This window comes from Pezoporus flaviventris, unplaced genomic scaffold, assembly GCF_033815535.1.
Source record: "Pezoporus flaviventris isolate CSIRO_AGI_PZ_B2104156 unplaced genomic scaffold, CSIRO_AGI_Pfla_v1 ptg000007l, whole genome shotgun sequence".
NCBI lineage: Eukaryota > Metazoa > Chordata > Aves > Psittaciformes > Psittacidae > Pezoporus > Pezoporus flaviventris.
In genome coordinates, this window is record NW_026892555.1 from 93,212,360 (window position 1) to 93,238,341 (window position 25,982).

Genomic DNA, 25,982 nt, shown 5'->3' on the forward strand with positions numbered 1-25,982 from the left:
GTGGGGGGCCGGGGAAGGAGCACGGAGCGAGCAGCTTTTCCGCACATCAGCCCTGTTCACTCGCCGTTTGATTCCCTTCACCACAACCGTACAATGATAGAATCGTCATAGAATGGTTTGGGTTGGGAAATGCTCATCCGGCTCCAGCAACTCCCTGCCACAGGCAGGGGCATCCTCCAGCAGACCCGGTTACTCAAAGCCCCATGCAACCTGACCTTGAACACTGCCAGGGATGGGGCAGACAGCCTGCGCCAGCACCTTACCAACCTCACCACTTTGTGCTTGAACACTTTGTGGGATTTGGTTTTATTTGCCTAATTTAACTACAACAATTTTCCAATGAGAGACTAGTGGATTCCTGGTTTTCTCCCATACTGGTTGCTGCACTGCAGCTCTGAGCTGAACACCCGGCTTCTATACTTCTGCCTTGGGGCACCAGGCTGGGAGGTGATGGTAGCCTACCCATACACCAGTTGCATGGGACGGACCATGGGTGATGTCCTCCAACAGCTGCCTGAGAAGGTGGGCAAAATCCTGCCACCAGCCATGACAGCGTGGTCAGGTGCTGGAGGCCTGGGCTAGAAGCAGTAAAGCAAGAGAACTGAAAAAAAAAGCCCCTGTTTTCCTCTGAGTGTTTGTGTGTGTGTGTAATTTCCATAATAATTGTGTCTGTTGTCTGCAGACATGAATTCATTACAGCAGGAGGTAAGAGAACAACCAGGCTCAATATACATTTCAAATTCCTTGCTACGGCCTTGATTTATAAGGCATAACCTGAAACACTGAGTAGCTGGTTGCCTTTCAGTGAACTGAATTTAGCATGATAGCTGAGAGGACTGAAAACAAATGAACAAATTTTGCTTTTAAAGCACTCTGTCTCTGTATTTTTCATTTTTAAGAGTTGCTAGCTGTGTTCTGGATATCCCCCTGCTCCCCCCACTCTACCCTCCTCCTTTCTCCTGTGCATGCTCCATCGGCACTTGCATTAATCCAGGCCCCAAAGTACTAAATTGATTTTTAGTAATGCTGGCACCCAGGGGAAGAATATTCAAGGAACAAATGAATTCCTCATCTTAGAGCCTCCATGCTGACCCATGTAAAAGCCCACTGCCCAGAGGAGCAGTGATGACCATGCAGGAACAGGTCCTGCAGCAAGCACTCCATCCACCCTGGGCACTGCCACACACGTGCTGGGCACACACAGATCTGAGATGGTACATGCACTCATGGATGCTCTTTGAAGAACATCAGTGTATAGAAATAGGAAGAGGGAGCCCTGCAGAAAGAAAGAGGTCGGCAGTCATTATAAATGGACCTTCACAGCAACAACAACAGGGGAAGGGGGAAAAAAAGCTTTCAGGGAGAAACAGAAAATAATGTTTTTGCAATTACAGTCCACAGCTGCCACAGCTCCAGCGCATGTGCTATACACAGGTGCAGCTATTATAGCAATGAATGGAGCGCGTTGAAGGTGCCATCCATATGGGTAATAATATGAGGGCTGAAAAGGTATTTTCATTTGCAGCCTGATGCTGGGAAAGGAAAAAAATAAATAAATAAGTAGGCTATATCTCAACCACCTAGGTCTCAGCCTCATGTGAGGCTGTGGAGTAGAAGGTGGGCACTGGCAGAGTAGCTCCTTGTACCATCTGACTGGGGAAAGGCTCCCTGTGCATCAGGTAATGTCAGAGTTGAGACCACAAGGCATTAGCCAACAGGAAAACTGGAAGCTTTTGCTCTTCTTTTTTCTAAATAGAAAGTTTATAGAAGTTTCTTCCCTTATTTAAAACACCTGAACCGTGAAAGGTACTTGGGAGATGATGAAAAGCGAGAGGCTCTCTTCTGGTCTCTTCTCACCCAAAACCCATGTTCTGGCAGCGCCACTTTGCCAACTTCAGTGCCAGGGTCCCTCACCGGCCTGAACAAGGGAGAATTAGACATACAAAGTAGCCTGTGGGACCCGTTCATCAATATCTTGCCCTTTCCCTGCTATGGTGAGATTTTTTTTCAGTCTCTAGGCCACTAAGCATATTTCCACTGTCAGTGGAAGGCTAACATCAGGTTTGCCTTTTCCTCTCAAAATTCTTGGCAGCTGTCCACAGACCTTCAAGAATCCACAAGTCATAGCTCCCTGACTTAGCATGCAACACAGACAGCTTTCACAGGTACAGGGGTGTCCTCACTCCCATCACCTCTACCAACTATGAGCCCATGTCAAGGTCCCTGTCACTGCTAGTTTGAAGCTAGCGTAAGTCCTCACAATCTGCGCCCTTTAGACTTGCAGTCCAGACACAGATCAAACCCTTTATTTAAACATATTCTTTTGGCCTTGCCTAGGAAACCCATGTCACCTCAGTGCTCTACCCCAGCTTCAGATGGGCTTTTGAGGGACAGCCGCAGGTCTGAGTAGCTGGCCAAGCATAGGGACACAGGCACAAGGCTCATGAAAGTCTGACCCAGAGCAGCATAGGGCAGAGGTATGACATCTGAAGTGTAGCTCATCCTCTGACCCTTGGAGGATGCCAGGGTAGGCTCCGGATGTTTTCAAACTGATAGTGCCAGGAGCATGCTGAATGCAGGCAGGGGAAACAGTTACCCCCGACACCAAGGCAAAAGCATCCTCCAGATTCCTGAATGGGTCCCAGTTCACCAAGTTAGGCAGAACCAATGTCTTTTTATAGGCCTTAAAATTGAGGGAGGCATTAAAATTAATTTGAAAACTTTGCAGGAAGATGGCATAATGAGAACAAAAGTGGATTGAAGCACTGGCTGGCATACCCTCGCCCTGGGAAAGAGCTCAGGCAGCCACTTCCAGAAAAGCTGGAGCCTGCTGGAAGAGAGCACAAAACAGAAAACACTGCTCAAAGGAAGTTCACAGACAAAGTGGCAATGTGGAAGAAATTATAATGATTAATACAGTGCCTGAAGTGTGCAGAGGACTACTGAAGATTGGAAAAAAGACCAAGAGATTTGATTTTCCACTGCCCTTCATCAGCAGCAGTCATTTTATACCAGTGCAAAGCAGGAGTGCAATCTTCACGCTACAGAACAAGTACACTTTATACTGCCTCTTTCTCTTTTCCTGCTGCAAAGATCTCAGGAAAAGGGGTAATCAAGACTATTTGTCCCTGACCACTGGGGCTTGGAGCTGATGCTAGGACATAGACCATAAACAACAGACAAAGGGAGAGGGAAGCCACTCAGAAGGGCTGCCACATTTACCTCTGGCTGGGATGGAAGAGGGAGTAAGAATAACCAGGGAACAGCATCCAGTGAGCAGCTGCAGAAAAAGCACTGAGCTGAAGAAAAACTTCTTTCTTATCTTAATTTGATTGGTATCGAGAATTCTGCCACAATCAATCTCTTCTAAAATCAAAAGCAAACCCAGTTAGAGCCTTAGATAATAAAATTTTAAGCCTCTAGTTCAGATTCAGCCACCTCCCTCGATCCATCATAACAGGTAACAACAAGAAATAAATAGATATAAATTGACAGACAGACAAAACAGGTACAGAAAGTTGCCAAGCCCAAATAGCTGCTTTTTGGTGTGGCACCAGCTTCCAGCAGACCAACAGTGCACCCTCAGGGTGTTCCAGGTTTGTCCTGTGCGGTGCGACCACATTCCAGGTACTGTGGTTTCTCCAGAGTGAAGAGGGTTAAGATCTGAGTTCTTGAGTTCTGCTTCCTGAAAAGCCATGGTTTGCATTAAAAGGCTTCTCACTCATATTTATCATGAATGCGAATATGTTTCTGCCAGGTCTGACTTCAGCTCACTTCAATGCAGACAAGCACCAAACCAAACCACCAATGAGATTTTCACGACCTTTGAATTAAGCAAATTTAAAAAGATCTAGGTGGCCTTTAGGGTTGCAGTAATGGGGACAGGGTCACATAAGGCATAGGTTTCCCTCGATAAATTAAAAATACGTATATTCACCTGTTATTTATTTGCTGCATCAAATCCTGAGCAGCTGAAATTTGCGTGTTGTACCTCACTGTACCACACAGGCGCAGCCTCCAGTTTTACCAGATACAATAAATAAATTAGAACCAGTCAATAAAAAAGTGACAAAAACTCCAGATGTGTTGAAGGAAAGGAGTGACTCAGCCTGAACGAGGAAAGGATCAGGAAAGGTCTGACCTCTGCCCGATACACACAAGTATTCCTTGCTTCTAGTTTGCAGTCTGTACAGCAGAATTACTATGCAGCCAAGTGTCTCCTACAGGTCGTACCTCTGGCAGGGGTAATACATTCAGTCTCTAAAGTCCGGCTTTGTAAGGCTTCATAAATACATTGGGATGTATAATAGTTGCATCTTAATATGTACGTATGTTCTGTGATAATATTTGGACTAAGCTTCTAACAGAGAACATAAGAAAAGAAAGGGGCAAGTGTTCAAAGGAATAGGCTACTTCTACCTAAACCATAAAGCATAAAAAAAAATCAGAGCAAACTTTGGGGATAGATCTTCTAATTTATTGTTTTTAAATTAGGCAAGGAACATTTTGTAGTTAGTTATCCAGAATATTCTTCCAGCTCAAAAATATTTCTCTCCTGATTTACATGCTCTTGCAGCAGTATCTGAATTCCTTTGAGTCATTAAAGGATTTTGTCCTTCAAGTCATTCCCATTAGGGGAATATTAAATTCAGAAACTTGCCTCCTGCTCAGAGTTTGTATGTGAAATTCACGGTTAAGATCCCTCCTCTCTGAGTTTCAGGTCAGTGCCCTATCCACTGAAGAGACCGAGATACTTAACAATTAAATATTCCTTCAGGCTGTGTCCCTAGGAGGCAGTCTGGGAATGCTCTCCAGCCCAGGGATCTATGTACCCTGACTGTTTTCACTTTGGGAAGGTATGGGCTCACCCCATCTCTCCTCATGCTTCCTTTCCTAAGGGAAGGGAAATTCCCTGCAAGGAGGGATATGCGATGCCCTCCTGGTCCCCAGGACAGACAGACAGTGGGGGTCTCTGGCCACAGAGCCACCCAGCCACCTAAGGCAGCTGGATGCTGCTGAAGAGCTGGGAATGAGACCCAAAATTATCTCATGGTGCCTAAATTCCGTGTGTAAATCTGTCAGCTGCTTCAGGCTAATGTTAATACCCAAGAATTAGGAGTAACCTGAAAGGTGGGAGGAAGAAAGGACACTAATTTCTTTGCCTGTTCAAAGACAACACAATTCTGCTTGTAGAAAGCAAGTTATTTTTCCATTCTCAGGCTTCTGATATTAAGAATTAGCTGTCCACTTTCCAGAAAACAGGGAATTAGTCTTTCCAGACTACATGTTTAACAGAGAAGAAATGAATCTTCATTCGCTCAAGACATATTCCCTCTTCTTCTCTTAGCCCCTCACCCCCTGCCTCATATCTCTTCTATGCAGTTTTTCAAATAGTTTAATAATATTCACAGGGACATTAGATTAATTGGATTTTAATTCCAAATGACTGTGAAAGCAGAGAAGTGAGTCACCAGTCCATGCTAATGAGAAGATCTATTAAGGACCCTTCTCTGATAGACACATAGAGTAGGGTTATAAATATTTCATATTCAATTAATTGAATTTTGCCCCCTGTTATATGATGCTGCCCTGGAATGTTAATCAACTGGGACCAGAGAGAGAGAGAGAGAGGAAGAAGGGGGAGCGGGGGGGAGAAGTCTAAAAGAGAGGCTTTAAACAACATCAGAGCCATTCCCATCCCTAAATCCTCCCAGTTCACACAGCGCCTGCACATCAGAGCGTAGGCTTTCATACAGACTGCATCTGGTTACATACAGTGGATAAATTAATGTTAATTAATCAGACAGTCATTTTATGAAGAACTGTGTGCAAAAGGTTACTCGAGCCCTGCTGCAAATAGATTTATAGGTATAATTGCCATGTTGAATGACCCTCTGTACATAGGCTCATTAAACTGGCCATCAGTCAAGAAGTCTAATTGAGGCAGGCCAATAGCACGCCGCTGGGACCACGCGGCTGGCTGCAAACAAAACCTCTCCGCAGAAGCCAGCTCTCTGAAAGCCACTAATATCGCTGCTTCCCATCCTCCGGGCAGTTTCTACCACTGTCCCTCCTGCCAGCAGAAACCCTGGGCAGGAAGGAGGGAGAAGAGAGGACAGAGGAGAGCTTCCGTGCTCATCCTGGCTCCCTTGTCCATAGTGACTTTACAGCATTTACAAAACCCATTGAGGGACTGGGCGCAGCATGGAAACAGTTTTATTGACAGCTGTAGTTTTCAAAAAGCATTCTGGCCTTTGCAGCTGGGAATGGCTTGAATGTGCAGGCTTCAAAGGCACTGAGGTCAGAGGGCAAATATGAGGGCACCAAACATTCTTGATGACATTTCATATTTTAAGAGCATCTCTTGATTTCACTGGGGCAGGGGAGAAGCACAGAAGCATCCAGCCCAGGATTTGAAATGCCCACGAATGGCAATCAGGCACACACATAGTACCTTAGCTTGGTACAGCAGAGGTCCTGCAGTTACACCATGGCAGACATCATTCCTACAAGGGCTGCACTGAGCCCCAGGGGTGCTGGGTCCAGTGTGGACTCCTCCAAAAGCAGCAGGCAAACCTTGCCATTGTCTCTGGCAGCAGACATGTGAAGCTGTAGGCTGGCACTTTAGAAATCCCTTTTGCTCCTTCTCGTGGCAGCAGCTGCCTGCTCATGGTCCCTTGTAACAATCTCTCTGTACCTGCAGTACCCACCTACACAATTATGTCTGCTGCCCAAAGTGATCTGTCTTTCTGCTCACAATCTGTGTGAGGGTTGTCTCTTATTTCATGTACCAGAGGGGCCCTGCAGTCAGGTTTGTACATCAAGGGCACAAGTTGCTCGCTCCTGTCTCTCTCTCCACATCTCTTATGCATGTGCACAGATGCCGTGCATTGCACATATGTTCACAGGGTGGATGAAAGAAGGAGGAATCACACAGCACCCCAAGCTATACTGAAGCCCTCTGTGCAGCCCCTCACCTGGCTGCCCTGGAGAAGCTGTGGACCAAGCTAGCCCGGAGGTGTCAGAGGGGTTCCCATTTTTTGTCCAAGCTGCTTCCTGAGACGCCTTCAGGGGAAACCTGCCCCATCTGCTGCACACTGCACTGAATCATTAAAGAGTACTTGGGGAAAAAAAACAAACCACATCAGAGTCACAGACAGGTATATCAATTAAATGTGTTCACATTATCTATTCCTATACCCACATATTCTGATGTTGCCTTTAGTGTGTGTATCTCCCTGATCAGATACAAAAGATCCACATAACACCAAGTTTCTCGAACACAAATAAAACAAAGCAGAAAAACTAAAGAGCTCTAATACAGAAGTCATTGAAGCAAGAGCAAATATGAAAAAAGAGAAATCCGTGTGTCTCAGAGCAGTGACATCACCACCTGAAGATGCTTCTGATGAAGACGGGTACCAGTTTCCATCCCTGGACAAGGCAAGAATAGCTTAGTATGTCCAGGCCTTTGTAGTATTTCCCTTCACCCTGTCCCACCATGACTGGTTCAGCCTCAGTGCACTACAGACTCTTTTCCCAATACCACTTGGCACTGTATTTATCAGTGACGCATATGAGAGAGGGATTGGGAAAACCAACTGTGAGCATGGCATGCTCCTGGGTTGGTGGCCTGCCATTCATGCCAGGGCTTCACAAGCAAGCTGCGCTGCACATGTTCAGGGAACGATGCTGTAGTAGAAAAGCCTCCAGGCAAGCCTGGTATCTCACTTCCAGAGATGCTCTACGGATGGACAATAAATTGGGTCCTGAGGGCAGTCTCGGGGCACTTCTCAGGACTGATTTCCCCCATCCTGTGGTTCTCTTCCACAGGCCATATTTGAGTTAGGTGAACGAAAATGTACCCCAAGTTCTTAAGGCACACAAACACCCTCATTTCTGCCAACAAGCAGCATTTCCTCCTGTAATACTAGTTTTTTCCAATATACCTAGGTCTTAAATTTCTCTTGGCCTTCTGCTCCAAAGCAAAACATATTCGTTATCATGAATACCACCTGCTGTCCTGCAGTTAGCAAAACCCTAGGCATTTGCAGTGCCCCTCACTCGGCACACTTCAGTCTCGACTGGAGTGTTTACCTTGGCCCAGTCGCCCACAGAGGGCACTGCTCGTAAATGTAACCCCGCAAACGCTCATCAGCACTCGGGAGGCTGCAGTTTCCACCCGGCGCAAATCCGAACACTTCACGCATATTATTGTTACTGCTGTCTCCAGGAAGAAAGGGAGCAGCAGGCTGATGTCACACAAAATAACATGTTTTTAAAGCACATACTGTGTATTTGTACTCATGCTGAGAAGTCAGGCAAAGCTTCCCACTTTGTGTCACAGTGGAACGCATCCAGCCCCCCGAGAGCAGAAGCACATCAGTTCAGTGATGTAAGAAAAGAGAATAATACCTCAAAGAACATTTGATACTTCCATATGCAACTGTGCGTATCACTTTATCTTGGGCAAGGAGGAGGAACATGCTGTTCTTCTGTCCACATGTGGGCTACAGACATCCCTTGTAACAAACACACTTCTAAATTTTCATGGCAAGTTTCCATTTGTTCCTTTACTACCGCAGCCAGTAAAATGTTTTTCACAAGTCTCCAGTTTAAGAATAAGGAGATAAAGGCTTTAACTATCAGAGACAGTGCCTCCACTGATAGGAATTTTACCACTAAATTTTCTGGGGTGTAGGGATTTCAACCTGTATTTCCAAGAAAGGATACAGATATAGTTTGCTGAGCTTGTTTTTAAATGTGCAAGAAAGAGGTAAGTGCATATATATGCAAACACCTACAAAGAGAGTAAAAATCTATGGCCTTCTCACCCACCTACCTCATTTTAAGTGATGAAAAACTCCCAGCTATGTGCAATGTATGCATGCAGAACAGAGCAGCCAAAAAGGGAAGAAAAACATCTACCCACTTTCTATCCCACTTCTGCACTGTCTCCATTGCTTGGCATGCTCCAAAGGGACACATAGGAACATGCTCAAGGACAGGGACAGCTTACAGGACAGTAAAAGAAAGGACTTTATGGTTCCAGTCCACAGAGAAAATTGCTGAGCTGTTGCTTTAAATACAAATTAGATCCCATGCCCAGCAATGCTGAAGCCCCTGGAAAGCTCTCCCCAGGGATGAGCCCTGGACCTCTCCCACAAGAAACATGGATGGCACAGGGAAAAGTTAGATGCTCAAGATGCAGCTGTGGCTGGAACCACAAGGAGAACACATGCATGAGGATAAACAAGGACTGGCCAAGTTAAGGATAAAGCTGCCATGAAAACTAAATCACAAAACCAGGGGTCATCTTGTCTCCATTTCAGCAATAGCAGGATGTAAAGCTCAGCTGCTCTGTAGAATCCAGCAGACCTGAACATTTTCCCTCACAAGCGTGGAGGACCCATTCACCCAGTTTCGCATTAGACTCTGTAAGTTTGTGATGAATAATGCCAGGCAGTGACACACAGCAATTTGTTTATTCAGATCAACCTTTTAATCCCACATTGCCCTCAAAATATATTACCAAATATACCCTTCCATGAACTGTGCTCTAAGTTCTGAGGTGGTCACAGGACAAAAAATTCCCCCCAGAAAAAAAAAAAAAAAAAAAAAAAAAAAATCAACCTTTTTTTTGAAACTTGTTTTGGTTTCACTGATTTGTTTCTTCCCAAAACACTAGGATTCTGCAAAATTTTAATCTGACACAAAAATCAGGATGCAGTAAACGGCAGATTCTTTGTGCAATCACACATCAATTAAATGACCATAAAGCAATGGTCACACCAATACTTTAACAAGAGAATTGCTTCTACAAAATCCTAATAAACACATTCCTGAAAAACAGTCATTTTAAAAAATGTCTTAGTTGGTTCTGATGTGTCACAACAGCTTGTTCTATTGGGGTAAGTGTGTCTTAAAAAAATTAAGAAAACCTGCAGAATGCTGTGTCAGGGCTTATCTCGACACACAAATAAGCTCTTAGAAATTAAAGCCTCAAAACATCTCTGTAAGCCAAGGATTTACAAGCAGGGCAGCTTGCATAAACAGGCCAAGCCACATGTCGAGATCATATAAGGACTTGGTCTTGACTCTTGTGATGTTCATATGACAACACATATTTTGTAGAGAATGACTTATTATGGTTATGATAATTACTGTTCAGGTTTCAGATTAGTATTATCCTGCTGGAAAGTAACCACTCCATAAGACTGGATATTTCTGAGTAGAACAGGCTGATCCATTACAAACCTTCTCCAGAATTAACCCATAACTGCAAGCTTTAAAACACTAAACCTGCATGGCTCCCCAGTTATTTTGATACTAAAATGGAAGTGCTGCATCATGCTGAAACTGCAAAGTAAAGCTGATGTAGCAACGAGCATCAGCTGTGTCGTTAGAGAAGTACAACTCTACAGATCACAGGGCAAATGTCACTTCTTTCATTCTAGGATGGGTTTCCCCATGCCTTTTGTTTTGCTTTTATTTGGTTTTAGATTTTGGCATCAGTTGCAAGTGTTTCCCAGCACCTATTCCCCAAGGGACTTGTCTCACCTTCATTGCCAGCAGGTGTCACACTGAAGGATGTGAAATACCCCTGCTACCAAGCTCAGGCTGCAGTCCCTGCTCTGGAGATTTCCCAGGAAAGCCCTGTTCCCCCTTCTCCCTGCCAGGGCCAAAGTCAGTGCCAGCACCTTGAGCAACCCCATGTCTGTAGTTTTCTACTTGCATTATCTCTTTCCACAGCCAAGAGATGAAAAGCTTCCCCTGCTAGCTGCCCACAGCACCAGGCCATCAGGCAGCTGGTCTAACTCTTTACAAGCTGCTTCCTGTCCTCTAATCACAGGATTATTTATTGATTAATAGTTGCATATTTCTGTAAAAGAGCAAAAATGCCTCTCTGAAAAAGCTTAAATATATAAAAACACTTCATAAAAATATTTATTAAAAAAGTCAAAATGCCCAAGGAGCCTGTAAACATTGCCTGTAAAATCTCTGTTAACTGGAATAATTTGAAATGTAGTCATTCAGGCTCTTTTCTGCCCTGTCCAGTAAGATTTTAAGATAAGCAATAGAAATGCCACTTGTCTCGTAGTTTGACCCTTATCCCACCCAGTTTCCTTCTTTTTTGTTTCCAATATGACAGCTTGATTTCCCAGTGTTGGCAATTTTCCTTGTAGTCATCATTTGTCTTTTCTTTTAACAGAGTTCAGCATGGCCTGATTCTGAGCCTTTCTTATGGAGTGAGCTTGAGGTCTGATTGGCAGCAAGAGCAACACCAAGATGCTCAGAATGTGCATGTGAAAATACATAGACCTGGGAACAAAAGCAGAAAAAGAATATTACATTTTTTGCGGGTCAGAACATGAACTGTGAAACCTCAGTAAACCCATGCAGAATTTAGTGCTAAGAGAGGTGTGTGCAGAAAGTATGAACCTGACCTAGAAAGCACAAAAATACACACTTGAATTTCACACAGCTTATGTATGTAATATCTGCTGGTATCAATGAAAATGTTGCCAGGGATGTTAATGAGGTAAAGAAACAATCAGTGAACTGCAGAATCCAAAGTCTGACAGCTCAGATTAAGCCATGTAATTCAACCCCAGAACTATTCAGCCCATCTTTCTTTAAATGTTAAAGTATACAAGGCTACATTCTGAAGAAACATCCTTCATGCTTAGGACATAAAATTTCTGCAAGTTAATAAAATAAAAAAAAAAGTGTCAGAAAAAAAAAAACAAAAACTTAATACCAATTGTTGAGATTCAAAATAAATCAAAACACTCAACGTTTAACTGGGGAATGTCAGGTTCACAGAAGGGCTGTCAGAAACAGGTTTCTACTCACAGATATCTTTATCTCTGAGTAGAGATATCTGGCATCTTATTAAACATCAGGGGTTTTTATTTCAAATAATTTGGTATACACGAGATGGAATAGAAATAAAAAATATTTAAACAAATTACATGGGGCTCTGGCAGCTTGGAGAGGATGATGTTTAGGAGCAGTATGGTCCACCCCTTAAAAACAGATGCACCTTTTTATGGTCTTGTTTATGTTTCTTACCATAATTCTTAGTATCTTTGTAAAGTGCTTAAGACCACCGCTAGGTGCGCAGTTTTCCAAAAACTCATGCTGTGGGTCAAAGGCCTACAATTTCCTTGCTTAGCAGTCTTGAAGTTTAAATGTTAACTAGGAAAAAAAAAAATCTAGGAAAAAAAAATCTAGGAAAAAAAAAAATCTAGGAAAAAAAAACATTAAGGAATGAAACTAAGAAAGATCTGGAGTAATTTTTATATGGTAAGTTTTCTGTGTTGAAATCAAATGTTTTAAGAAACAGGAACAGGAAATGTCAAAATCCAACCCCCTTCAAACAGACTTACTGACATCAGCTTCTTGACTACCAGTTTTATGCCTTTTATGTTAGAGGACCAAAACCTTCTTAACCGAAACCTGTCACTCTATTTTGACAGTTCACTGTAGAATGAAAGAAAAGTAAAGCAATGTAGTCTATTCTCCCTTTGCAAATTATTTTTTCAATTTCTCTATTTCAAGTTATTTTAATCAGAGTATATTTGATATACTCTGCAACACCAGTGTTCTACTATTTTTAAGGAACCTAAGGAAGTAATCACTTCCTATGAAGTACACAAAATGAAAAGCATAATCATTTCAAGAAGTAATGCTCTGTCTGGCACCTTCTTTATCTCCTCCTGATCGATCATATCTCCTGTTCTACGCATTCAGCAGCTGGAAACCTGGTCTTTTCTCATCAAGTCCTTCCTACTGCCAACTCACATGTTTCTTAACATCTCCAACCTTGGCCACTGTTAATGGCTGAGACTCAACTGTTTTGAAAAAGGAAACTGAGATGTGAAAAGACACATAAGGACACAGAAAGGCTTAGAAGTACAGGGGAAGTGTTCTGCATTGGCATTATTATCATCTTGTTAAGTTACAGGAGTGCAAAAATCACCAAATTATTAAGCACCCTTTTTGAACTCTTTTCAAATTTGATGGACTGTCAAGTGCCTTTAAGCGTCGTTTTGGGTTATTTAATAAGAGCCTGTACCAGTCTGGAGAGTATGAGTCAAAAGAAGAAGACTTACTTGTAAAACTTAATAGTGGGCTCAACAGCCAGCATAACAAATGGTGCAACAGTATAGCACACTGCCAGTTGAGTGACAACCCAGGTGACAACATCGTAGGCTATCTTGAGAGGCACTGAAGATAAGAAGTAATGTCTAAAATTGTTTCTTATCTGCAGGTCAGGAAAAAGTAAACAGAAAAATTCATAAATTAATTTCTCAGGCAAAGTCACACAGACACATTGCAGTATATGACTCTTCATGTATCATCAGCATTAGTATTACAGAAAAGTTTATACACCAGATAGAAAGCACTGCATGTAGCAAGACAGACATGTATTGACCGGTCATCCAGAGAAGCAAACAGAGAAGTGCCCCCCAGTTTCCTCTATAGCAATCAGAGGAGCAGACTCTCATGCTGGGTATCTGGCATATCTTTGGGGAAGGGAGTTGTGATCTGATGTTTCTCCCTCCTGATTTTATTACTGGTTATCTATGGTGAAACAAAATTACTTTAAATGAACAAATACGTGTTTACCCTTGTGTGCATGTGTTGTTCCCTGAAGGTTTTAGTTTATCTTCATATCTATGAAATCCTCATAAATGAGAGTCAAAGCACATTAAGAACACATGTTCAGCAACCTGTTCTAGCCATAGCAGTTAGTATGATCACTAGTTTAATTCACCTTTAAATTGACCTGGCTGTTTATCCAGTAGTCAAACTCTCATAACAGTGGTGCTTTCCAGCCCTGTGCAACTGGCTGGTTCAGCCTGAAAGATCAGCAGTGGTAAATTGAACAACAGGGAGTCATATCTTCAACATTTTGTCTTTGGTGACTCTACCCAAGATGAGGCACATAAACACCATAAACCAGTTTACTGCACCAATCGCATCCCCATGAAAGAGTTTATGTTTGAGCTAATCCTCAACTCATAACAGCTTCTTATGAAAGACTGGGCCCAGAGCGGATTACACACAGCATATAGGTAACATGACCTAGCAGAAGTCTGGACTGTAGCATATCCTTGAATCTCAAGCTAATTTGACTATATGGACATACAGGACTGCCAACTGTAGACCCACAAGCAACATTTCCTCTGACAGCCAGGGACAGCAATATAGCATGTTCAGAACTGGTGCTAGTTATAAATGCTCAGGGTACTTTGAAATCAATACATCAATACAGAATAAAGTTTCAGTGAACTTCAAGCCTGCAAAGGCACGAGAGAGAACTCACAGCAGGGACAAGCTGCTTCACCATGTCAGGGTGGTCCCTGCAGTTGACAACTGGATAGTATCTAGCATAGCCTTAGAAGAGAACAATGAAAGGTACATACTGCTCTGGCTGCAAGCGTGATAAGGATTCCAGTGAGAAACGTAAAATAATATCCAGGATAGATACCATGCCACAGGGCAGACAGGATAAATGTTAAAGCTGTAGGGTACCAGGGAGCTCTGTCATAGCAGACACTGCAAAACAAAAACAAAACAAGAAAAGGCTGAATACAATTGAACAATTGACACTGCAGTTCAAAACCTTCTCTGTTTTTAAGGTCTTCTGTTTTCTTAATGGTCTTATCTTGCCTCTTTTGCAGACCAGGCCATGAGGCACTCTCTCTTCATTTAGGTGGAGGTTTTATCATAGAATCACAGAATCATTAGGGTTGGAAAGGACCTTAAGATCATCTAGTTCCAGTCCCCTGCAGTGGGCAGGGACACCTTACGCTAAATCATATCACCCAAGGTCTCATCCAACCTGGTCTTGAACACTGCAAGGGATGGAGCATTCACAGCCTCCCTGGGCAACCCATTCCAGTGCCTCACCACCCTAACAGGAAAGAATTTCTTTCTTATGTATTTATGCACTGAGTATAAAAAGCGTGCTTGTACAGATATTCCTGGTGCTCACAGCATTTAAATAAATAATGGGGCAAAGGGCAGGTAAAACTTCATTCACCTTTAAAACTCTATCTGGAATCATACTTTACCCTACAAGATCAAGAGTGGCTCAAAAGGCAGAGATGTGACCCCACCCTTCACTCAGGAATGAAGGTATTTTTAGGCACTGTTACCTGGCAAATGCAGGAACAACTAGGAGTGCCACAAGCTATTGCAAAGTGGGGGATTTCTGCTAACTTTAGCAGCCCAAAATCTTACTCCAAAGACGCAAGCGAATGATACCATTTCAAGAGCACACCAACTGGTCTATTTGGCTATCTGAAGTTTAACTGAAACGCTGTGTTCCAAAGAAACAAGTCAAGATAATGAAGATAATGCACTTCTTACCATGAACATCATTTGAATCATGAAAAATAGTAGACATTGAATTTTAAGATACATATATAACACCAAAAAAGTTATAACTGCAATAAATCTGTGCCTGCTTTTCAGATACCACATTGAATATATGCTGAGCTTTAATCATGCCAAAAAGTGTAACGAGTAATAAGAGACAGTTCAGTCTACAAAATTAGGACTTATGCTAGTATTTATATGTGCCTTATCGGTCACTGGTTAAAATCAGATCCTCTCAGTGCTATAAGAAGTCTGTTCTCCATATACTGGAGAAGACCAGGGACCTCCTGGCAAGCATTTTCTGGTAACTCCAAACCAGACTACATGGGGGCTCTGAACATTTTGATTTCTCTCCAGTTCTAGCTGAACTGAATCCCAGTGACACAGCAAGGCTCACCTCTGGTAGTAATACACATGGGAAATACAACATAGCAAAATGAAACAGTACAGAAAGAACAACAGAGGCAAACAGAAGCCTAAAAGATGCCATCAAAACTCTACTGCTTTTTATTATGGAAGACCTGAATAGTTCATTTATGCCTTTGCTGCTCATATATAAAATGCAGGCATTTTACATTTGCAACAGTAAAACTTTACAGCACCAAATACCCTTGTGTTCCACCAACCGTTACACACAGAGGAAACAAAGAAACAGCAAGAGGCTATACATTTGTGAGATTCACCGGTCAGGGGCTTTCCAGGCCATCTATAATTTTGGGGTCTCACAAGCCTGTCACTGATTCATTACTCTTACCGTTTTAGCCAGGCAGCTGTCTGAATGTTCCAGTTTTCAATGTACATTTTAAAACTCGTTGCAGTCTAAGAAAGAAATTCACACGGTAAGTTAGCACTGACACCTGTAAACTAATACTTGCATTTTAAATTAGAGAGGAGATAGACAGAAAATATTGATTCTAGTAGCTATGCTGCTGTGCAATAGTCCATCCTTACACTAACATGTTTTGGGAGGAACATTAATTAGGCTGATTGCTCACCACTAGCACTTGGCACTTGCTATCAAATCTCACTTTCTTTTGTAAAATTAAATGCAATGTTTGGTTATTTTTCAAATCATCGGAAATCTGAAAAGCTTTCTTGTTTTAAATGCTTGTCCTTTCCTTCAGTTCCTAAACAACATCATTTTTGGAAGAGATATCTTGCCACCCATTATGCAGTCTGGGCTTCCCTAGAGTGCTATTAAAACAAAGTGTTATAAAACCTAAAAGAAATTGATTGTTATTTGGAGAAGGCAGAAGGAAGACTGAAAAACATGCACAAAAATGTTGGGACTAAATTTAGAAGCAAATTCTCAGCCCATTGCCCAGCTTAACAAACCAGTTTGGACTCCAGGGTCCTGGGAGAACATCCTGCACCTCTTCACAGCAGCAATTCCCCCAGCTTTAGAGGGCTGCTGGACTCCATTCAGCATCAGTTCCCCTAATCCTGGTCAGTTCACCTCTGACAGTTCCACATCCCCACTCCCCCTTGTTCCTTGCCTGCTGACAGAAGCCTCTGAGGACATCACCAAGCAGGGACATGAGTCACTGACACCACATTATTTTGCCATATTAGCTGAAGGGAAAGGCACGCTGAAAAGATGGATTAACGACAAAGGCTTGCAAGGGGAATATGCAGATATTTTTGCACTCCATGCAGAATCCTGAAGGCGAGCACTTCATCCTCTGTGTTTAAGGAGTTAAAACAATTAGCAATTCCCAATGTAGTACTACCACATTTTAATTGCATTGCTGCACCAAGTGAAGCCAAGAAAAATATCACTTCTCTGCCAACTAATATTGTCATTCTCTTTTGGCCTCCTTTAAGTTCCCCTGTTACATTACCAAGAGAGAAAGTAGCCATTGGTTGTCAAAATCTGCATGCTGCCTAGGCTTTCAAGTCCTCATCACATTTTAACGCCCCCACAACTCCTACCATGTGCTTATCTTTACTACAGATCAGGTCATTTCTTAGCCACATTTGGCACTCAATTTCCCAACTTTTAAGCAATTTTACATATGCAGGTGGCTATACCTGCTGAAAACACGTTGTACAATCACACTTAAACTTCAAGTCCTGGAATTAGTATTGGCACATGAAATGATAATTCAAGGTTGACCCTAAATAATGTTTTTTGTAGCTTCTTTTTCTCATTTTGCACATGATCACATCAATCGAGAGCACTCTGTTTTATGCTCCTGGAAATAATTTCTCCATCCTGATCTCTATTGCCCTTGTGAGCAGTAAAGGAAGTTTTGAGGGGCCTACAGTTCAGTGAGTAGAGAGAATCAAAGGCTCCCATTTCCTTAATTTAGCTTGACTGAAAAGCACTGCTTGCACTTCCCTCCTTCAACCAGTAACCGCCTTGACTCATCAAGGTAGGAATCACCTTCTGCCCCAAAACTGAATCAGACAGTGATTTAAGATCTCAGAGTTGTATCTAGGGTGCTGCTGCTGTTGAGGAGTGTAAAGTATTTCTGGCTGTGTATTCTGAACCACTTAAGGAGATATGTACACTGAGGATTAATTAAGGTAAAAAAGGAGGACAGAGAAAGGATGTTGAGAAAGACAGACTGTATAATGATACTTCCAGTTTTGGCATCTTTCAATGATGAACTACAGGAACTCATTTTTGAGAAGAGCTATTACAGCACATCTGCTTAGTCACAGATCATTCAGCAGTAAAGCAGTCAACTTATTTTCGTCTGCTTTTCCTTTTAAAATCATAACTACAGAATTACAGGGGGGAAGCTCCTCTTATTTTGAAAGAAAAGAAGCCTTTAGAAAGCAGTCTCAGACACACACATTTTCACATCTCACTGGCATTCACAAAATACTTTTAGGGGCAAACAAATTACATTGTTTCTCTAATGCAAAAGACGGCCAATCATAAATAGCTCGCAAAAGATGGCCAATCATAAGTAGCTTACAAAAGACTAATGCAGTCACAAGAAACATGTGCAAGACACGTTCTAAGAAATAGCGTGGTTTGCTGAACAGAACTCTAGATCAGCGGCCATCTGAAGTTCTATATGGCCCTGCCAGTACCCATCCAGGTTCCTCAGTTTGTACCCATTATCTCTTCAACCCTTGCTCTTCACCATTTACAACAGACACTCCAAGCTTGTGCAGGGACTCAGACTTTGCAAATGTTTGTGCAATGCCTTCTCGTGGCGGCCTCTTTCACTATCACCACCCATCTCAACTGGGCTAAAAAAGTGGGAAGACTGTTAGAAGTAAACAGCATACACCACAGATGGTGGAGAATCATAGCTGTGAGCAATTTACTGACCTGCTGAACTCAGCCACAATCCACAGTAATTGACTGCTCATTTATAAAACATCTGATATAATCACTTATTAGCCCTCTATAAACTACTAAAAAACACAACCTGAATACAGAGCATGATGAAGCCTGTGTGACAGATGCTTTTTATCTGCCCAGCAGGTAAAATGCAAAACCTCTTCATGTTAAAGAGGGGTAGCCCAGTGGCACGGACTTGCTTTCCTTCTGGCAAAGCTTCTCCCCATTAGCATGGTTATTTCTCTATGATTATGCCAATGCAGCCACAGCTTTATCTCACCTCAATGTTCCAGATATTCAAATTGGACAACAGGTCCCAGCAGAAAGTGCCTCTGTCATCAACTCCACTGAATCCATAACCAGCTGCATTGTTGACTGCATCTGCTGCAATGTCAAAGCAAAACAGATCAAATCAGACTGCTGGCAGTCACGTTTTCTTACAAGTCAGTATGACACTAAACACACGTTCAAGCCAGCTTTGTAGCAATTAGCATGCTCTCTTTCAAAGAGAAGCTTCTTCCTGGCAAAGGGCACTGTTATAAGGCAACAGAAGAGTCATTTCCTCCAGAGGAAAGATTAGCTACTCCTTGGGCAGAAGAATAAATAATGAAAGAACAACAGATAGTAATCACTTTAATTTGCTTTTATTATTCAAGATAGATAGAGTTGCCATAACATGACTAAGCACTTTCCTTAAAAGGGTACCTGGATGTCACAGCGTTTTCCAGAATTAAGAACTGTAGTGTCTCAAAGACATGCTTACCATTTCTATTAAGAGCTCCAATGTGGTTGTTTAATTAAGACTTTCATTCAGACTTCCACAGAGAAAGACTTTTGCTAATCCCATTGCTCAGTGCCTCACTAAAGTATCTCACCACCTCCATATATCAAATATTGAGTAGCTTTGATTACAGACTTAACTACTTTAAGTGCAAATAAAGGCTTGGGTGTTCGTAAGCATTTCACATGCTGAACTCTTTGCCAAGGTGCCGGTCAACTACCTCCCCTTTCACCTTTGCCTGGGAACCACCTCATCACTGGGTTTCAAGATTATGCTTTCAACATGTTCCTGCCAGAAATCCTCTCTCTGGGTACTAAGAAAACAGGAGGTATCCATTATCTCTGGGTCTCCAGGTGCAGCCAACACTGGTGATTATTGGAACAAAAAGGAAAAACACAATACAGGTAAGGCTTTCCATTCTAGATCGTTTACAAAATACAAGCCTGGTTATGTTTTAGAAAAGTCAGCTTTGTAAATGCAGGCACAAAAAAAATCCTGGATTTCCTCCTCCTTGCTCCAAGGGTGGCAGGGACCACTTAATGTTTCTTTGCCAAAACCAGGAAACAAGAAGTCTTGGGACGTAATAATACAGCAGACCCATCAACCTCTTGCTTCCTGAGCTGCTGTCTGCAGAGCAAGGTGCAAAGCACAGGACCACCACAATTGCCTGCCTTTAAATTCCTCACAAGACCCCAAGCTCCACAAAGCCCAGCTGAGATTTTCCCAACTTGAACAGCTCTGGCTTATCACTTTCACAGCTCGTTGGATGCAGGAGCTCAGACCCAAATTGATTTCATCAGCAGCTGTGTTAGATTTACAGCCATGTTCCCATGACCATCCCTAATGCAGCAAGAAGCTGAATTCTCCGTCTTTACATGGATCTGGAGGAATTCAGCGGCGAGGCTTTTGAACAATAGCGTGCCTGTCCTTTTCTGAGGACAGGAAGCGCTTATCAGCCTTTTCAGCAGGCACTTTTGTGATGCCCTGGGCCATGCCACCAGGAGCTAAACTGCAAAAGGATAAAGTGTCTGCTGTTGTGCTGCCTAGATTTGAAAAGTGAATAATAGAAGCCTCGCCCTCCAGTATGCAATGCATGCTTTTGTGAACTGCCTCATTTGTAAAGAGATTTCTACAGCCTCTATGGCTTAGTCATATCACAAATCCAAGTTCAGTTTATCTCTTTGATAATGGACTTCTAGTTAATTATAATGCTAGAAAAAAATGAGGCAACATTTTAACACTGGGTTGAACAAAAATAAGATTCTGAGCAAGCAATTCTTTATCCCAAAGCCTTTCCTATCCCACACATGCCAGTCCTGGCCGCTTTCTCTCGATCTGTCAGTTTTAGTCACAGCCTTGTAATCAATTTCCCTGGCTCTTTCCTTCCCATCTCAATGACACTCTGCTCGGTTTCAGGTGTATATATTGCTGGCTGGGCTTTCAGGACCTCCTCTACACACAAAGTCTTTGTAATAACAGCAAAACAAATCCAGTCTCTCAATTTTCAGCCAGGCCTAGAAGGACTCGACTCCTCACACTTAGATGGGAAAGGTGACTTCTAAAAGAAAGAAGGTAAAATACAAAAACATTATTTTGGCCACCAGTCTACCTGGCTCCCAATAAAAGAAATTTCTTTTTTTTTTTTCTATGATGAGTTCCTCTTTCTTCTCTTCTCCTTCTCCTTCCAGAGGTTCTTTGGTCCTTTTCAACATCTCCTCTGTTCCCCACCTTCCCCACGGTCTCAAATCCTTTCTCTTTAGCTCTCAAAGCTAACATGAGCAGAGAACTGCACTGTGCCTAAATGCAAAGCCTAACTTCAGCCCCCCAGTAAGCACCACAGCTTTCTGATACATATGCATGTACTAAAGATGTCCCTAAAGGAAGAGAGAGATCTGTTTGCACTGTAACATACTGGTAAAGCGTGAGCCAGCATGACACGTTTTAACCTCCTAACCCTACTGATATATGTAAATTATAAATAAAGTATAAAAATCAAAGTTTAGAGTGGACAAACTTTCTTCCCCTCAGTAAAATTAATTTGGTACAGTTACAAAGTTTTAAGTAAGATGGAATTGACTTTACTGGCAATCACCTGAAAAGCAGATTGGATGTCAGTGGGAATTTGGCCTAGGGAATGTCACACAAGGTAGGTTTGATACATATTTTTCAAAACTTTTGGCATCTCCCCAATTAAGCAGGGTCCACTGCCTACAAGAATGCATGTACAAGAACACAAGAACCCACTTCCACAAGGACTACAGGTCTAGGAACTAATTTGGTCCCCCGCATCCCTCATGTTTCAGACCACTTCCCCCATTTATGAACTTGTTACCCACAGAAATAAGTAATGTAGCCAGACTTACCTAATGTCCATGCAAAGTAATACTTTGGTTTTGCTGCCTGTGCTACAACATACAGGTAACCAAGTCTTGACAAGAAGGGTGTTTTATCAAGAAATTCGTTATCAATAATATATGCCATAGGAAAGCTCTTGGTAAGTGTCAAGAATAAAATGAGAGATACTAGTGTGATACACAGCTTGTACATCACTGCTCCCTAAAAAACACAAACAACAATGAAGCATTCATTAGAAACATTTGCTTAAGGGGAAAGAAAAGGCAGTGCTCATGGCATACAAAACCAATGCATTTCAAGAACCAATAAAGTTAGGAGTGACAAAGCTGATAATAATTAATTTAAAGAGGTGGTAAAGAAAAGGTCACAGTCAAAGCTTTAGCTTAATTTGGTTTATTGAGCTACCTATAGATAGGTACAAAGGACAATTAGGAATCAAAATTGGTGATGAACTTCACGAGAGACTCCTAAAAATCAGTCAGTGGAGGTCCTCAAATGAGAAATTAAATAAGCAAACAAAACCCTACAATGGAAACCAGAAATCCTCCCTATAGGTATTGTCGTCTCCTCTAACTAAAGACTAGATTCCTCCTGAAAGCCAAAAGCATTCAGTACAACAGTAGGTCCTACTGTTCAGCTACCATCCAGAGGTCCAGCTGAAAATCACTTGTCCTAAAAGCATCCATCTTACCCCATGTTGTGGCAAGGTATGCATGCTGTGTATCTGCTATGCCACAGTATTTTCTATTACAGCTCTCTAGCTTTCTATATATTACTATTGACAATCATGTCAGTAGTTTGAAGCTCAGTTTCTAATACACATCAGGAGTAAACTCTTCTTAATACAGTCATAATCAAAAAGGTAAATCTAGTACTTGGGTGCCATGTAAAAATTGACTCACATTCTCAAAAGACCAATAGCAGTGCAATATGCTGTCGAAACAACAGTGTGTTTTTTGATCCCAAGTAGTCTTTATATATTCTCCATATTCTGGAATAAACCGATGTGCGGTTACCTTTAATGCTAATTTTAATGTTTTCTGCTAACTCGCATCTAAAACCATATAGGTCTTATTCTGACTAATGTAAATCAGAATTAGCACCACTAAAGTCAGTAGAAATAGAAGAGTGTGCAACAGGCATCAGATATGCATAGGCACATACTCAACTTCTGAGGAGGCGTTCTGCACACACTCACAAAACTATACATTCAGTGTCACCTTAAGATAAGGGAGAGGAATTTGGTTCTTGTGCTACATTACCCTGCCTTACAAGGTCACTTTCTAAGAAGGTTTTAGTATTATTTTAAATATATAGAATAAAATTTGTGTTAATAGTATGTGAAAAATGACCTCTACGTCATCTTACAGCTTGAGAGTCTCTTACAAAGAAGAAACTAGCTGGAGAAGCTCGTTTCTGATTAGACGTGATTCATGTACTTCTAACATCTCTTGCACTGTGGGTGAGATTTGACTTGCATTCCTCTTCTGTCTGAAGCTGAACAGCAACTTGTCATTGTCAGATTCTGCAGACCATTCCCATTGCTACACAAAGGACATGCATTAACCAATGACCCGTTTTGTAAGCCAAATGCATTTGGGAATTCAAGAGAAAGACACTAGCCCATTCACCCCTGACCCTAAGATAAAAACAGGGGCCACTTCACAGGAAAAAAATCACTAATGTTTACTGGGAAGATATTCCAAAAATAGATTTTCTTCTTAATTTTTAATTACGAGATTCATCCTCAAAGTTGTACTCTCCCGGCCTTTGCAATACGTCTTTGCCATTTTAAAACTTACAGTTGGAGAAGGATCAGGAAGTCTGTCATAACCCTTCTGCTTCCAGTTCACTTCTAAGAGTTTCATGTGCACATGCCTCCCTTCAATGAAGGCTATATAATCCTTGTAATTGCTGCAAGGCCCAGCTATGATGCTCATAAAATTGAGGAGATAGCTTAAATACTCCAGTAAAGAAGGTCTTGACCTGTGAAAATCATCCACATACAACAAAACAAAACAAGGTAAAACACAGCAAGGGCTTTTACCAATGCTTTTTGTTGTACTGTTTGCCTCAGCCTCCAGCTCTCTCCTACCACCCTCCCCTCAGCTGAAAGCTCACTAAATCTGTTTTGGAGAATATGAAGCACAGCCTCTCTTATATCCCAGTGATGTCTGGCAGATGGCAGTCACAACAAGGGTATCGTGGAAGTGCTTAAGCTACAGGTGAGCAAATGCTACTGATTTGAGTAGTTGTCATCTTATTGCTTAGAAACATACCCACTCTCAAACAAATCGACTTGCACATTTTGAACAGGCCAGCAGTATCAGGAGTGAGAAGCTGGTAATTGTCTTTGAACATCTGTCCAGTATGTCAGGGACCAGTAACAGCTGGTAAACTGCAAGCTGAGCTACACTGGTCTCACCAAGCTGTGCCATGCAGTACCTTGCCTTCTCATGAAGACCACAGGGCATGGAGCATTTAAGACCAGGACTCCCAGGCCTGAAAGGAGCTCTCATGCACCCTTCAGTTCAGCCTTTTGAAGAATGGGAAGTGTGATGTGAGACATAGAGGAAGAGGATGAAGAGGCACTCTGTTCTACTGTGCAAATGAAGGAAGTAATTGACTGTATTGTACCACAAACAGGAAAAGGAACTGATTGGGAAAAAAAACCACCATAAATTAAAAGACACTTGAAGCTGAAAGTCAAAGAAAATTCATCATGTTCATTATTTCCATTTTGCAAATTCCCACAAGTTCCTTTGGGGTTTTATATTAGATGTAAAATGAAGAAGATCCATTGCCCTTACTATGGATCAGTGGCATGGAAAAGAAAGATGCACAGGCCTCTCACCACTAGTGCAATTTGTAAATTGTTGGGCTTGTTTTATTGATGTGGCGGAAAACACCAACATCCAAATTCTACAGAAATACGCAGTGCTCTCCACTAACATCCTAATAGCCGCTCTCCAAATAAACAAGGATGAGTATAGAAACTAGAGCACAGTGGTTCAGGGCTCTCCTATCCAAGAAACAGATGAACACTCATAGACCAAAACCCACTTAAAATTCCTTCAGAACAAACCAATTTTCTAGCAGGAAAACTAAGCAACAGTTAAACATTTGCTGTTGCCTACTTTTATTCTGATGCGGAATTAGCTTGAAAAAACAGTTAGCTTAGCCAGGATTTTCTGCATTCATGCTGCTGGTTATTGTAGATGTTAGTGCCTAAATGGTATGTTCTCTGGTGAAAGCATTTCACAGAATGATGCAGCAAACAACTGGGGTAAGGCTCATCTTTCTGTTCTGCAAAATCAGGTCGATAATTTGGGCTTCTGAGCTCTACAGTAAGATTAAAAATAAAGTCATTAGTTTCAGCTTAGATTCTGCACATGGTTGGGTGGGGAGACATGAGCAATGCATGAAGGAATGTACAGAGGATGAGTGAGAAACAAAAACAGACCAAGAACAGGAGGGAAGACAAAAGGCTGTATTACCAAAGGGGATTTAAAACTCTTCAGTTGTGACTTGTCTGCCACCAGCACTTGAGTTACTGGCATGTACTTTTCTGTTATGAGCTCATCTACTGTACAAGAAAGAAAAAAAAAGGCCTGTTTGGTGAGAATTTGACTAGAATTAGTCATATTGTAACAAGGGCCCAGTACAGCTAAAATTATGCTGTGAGCTATAAAAATAGACACAAAGCTATTGGTCTTACAAAAAGTTAAACAAGTCTCCCTACAGGATTTCTGCTTTTCAAGAAATTACTCCCTCCTTACTTTTAGAGGCTCATCAGCAGATTTTCTGATGGCTGAATCTTCTGCCTTGGAAATGAAGGAAATCATTTCCTCAGCCTTGAACGTTTCATGGTGAATAGTAGCTATGGTTCTAAGACTAATTCAGTAACACTAATTCTTCAAGAAAAAAAGAAGAAATAAATAAAAAAAAAAAAAAATCACCTGTATCCTGCACGTGTATTGAGAGATAAATTAGGGAAAAAAAGGTGCTCAAAGATACGACAAACATGCAGTTTCTCTCCAAAACCTGAGAGGACAAGTCACACAACACGATGGACTAGGAGTGTTAACATTACAGAGGGAGCTAGGAAAAATAAAATTTCAGAATCCAAGAAGTATAGCAAAGAAAAGCAGT

The 25,982-nt window shown here is 41.9% G+C and overlaps 1 protein-coding gene across 5 annotated transcripts in view; it reads right to left on the reverse strand.

Moving 5' to 3' along the window:
• Positions 1 to 10,916: 10,916 nt before the first annotated feature.
• Positions 10,917 to 25,982, reverse strand: part of MBOAT1 (membrane bound O-acyltransferase domain containing 1) — a 53,656-nt gene continuing 38,590 nt past the window's right edge. For 3 of the 5 annotated variants that reach the window (XM_061449575.1, XM_061449572.1, XM_061449574.1), the window contains 7 exons: positions 23,633 to 23,816; positions 21,839 to 22,031; positions 18,975 to 19,078; positions 16,148 to 16,212; positions 14,436 to 14,568; positions 13,119 to 13,270; positions 10,917 to 11,322 (listed from right to left, as the gene is read on the reverse strand). In XM_061449575.1, coding sequence (XP_061305559.1) covers positions 11,190 to 11,322; positions 13,119 to 13,270; positions 14,436 to 14,568; positions 16,148 to 16,212; positions 18,975 to 19,078; positions 21,839 to 22,031; positions 23,633 to 23,816 — 964 coding nt within the window. In that variant the 3' untranslated portion in view covers positions 10,917 to 11,189. Of the gene's footprint in view, positions 11,323 to 13,118; positions 13,271 to 14,435; positions 14,569 to 16,147; positions 16,213 to 18,974; positions 19,079 to 21,838; positions 22,032 to 23,632; positions 23,817 to 25,982 lie in introns of those variants that run through there. The other 2 variants (XM_061449573.1, XM_061449576.1) reach the window with 2 other exon arrangements.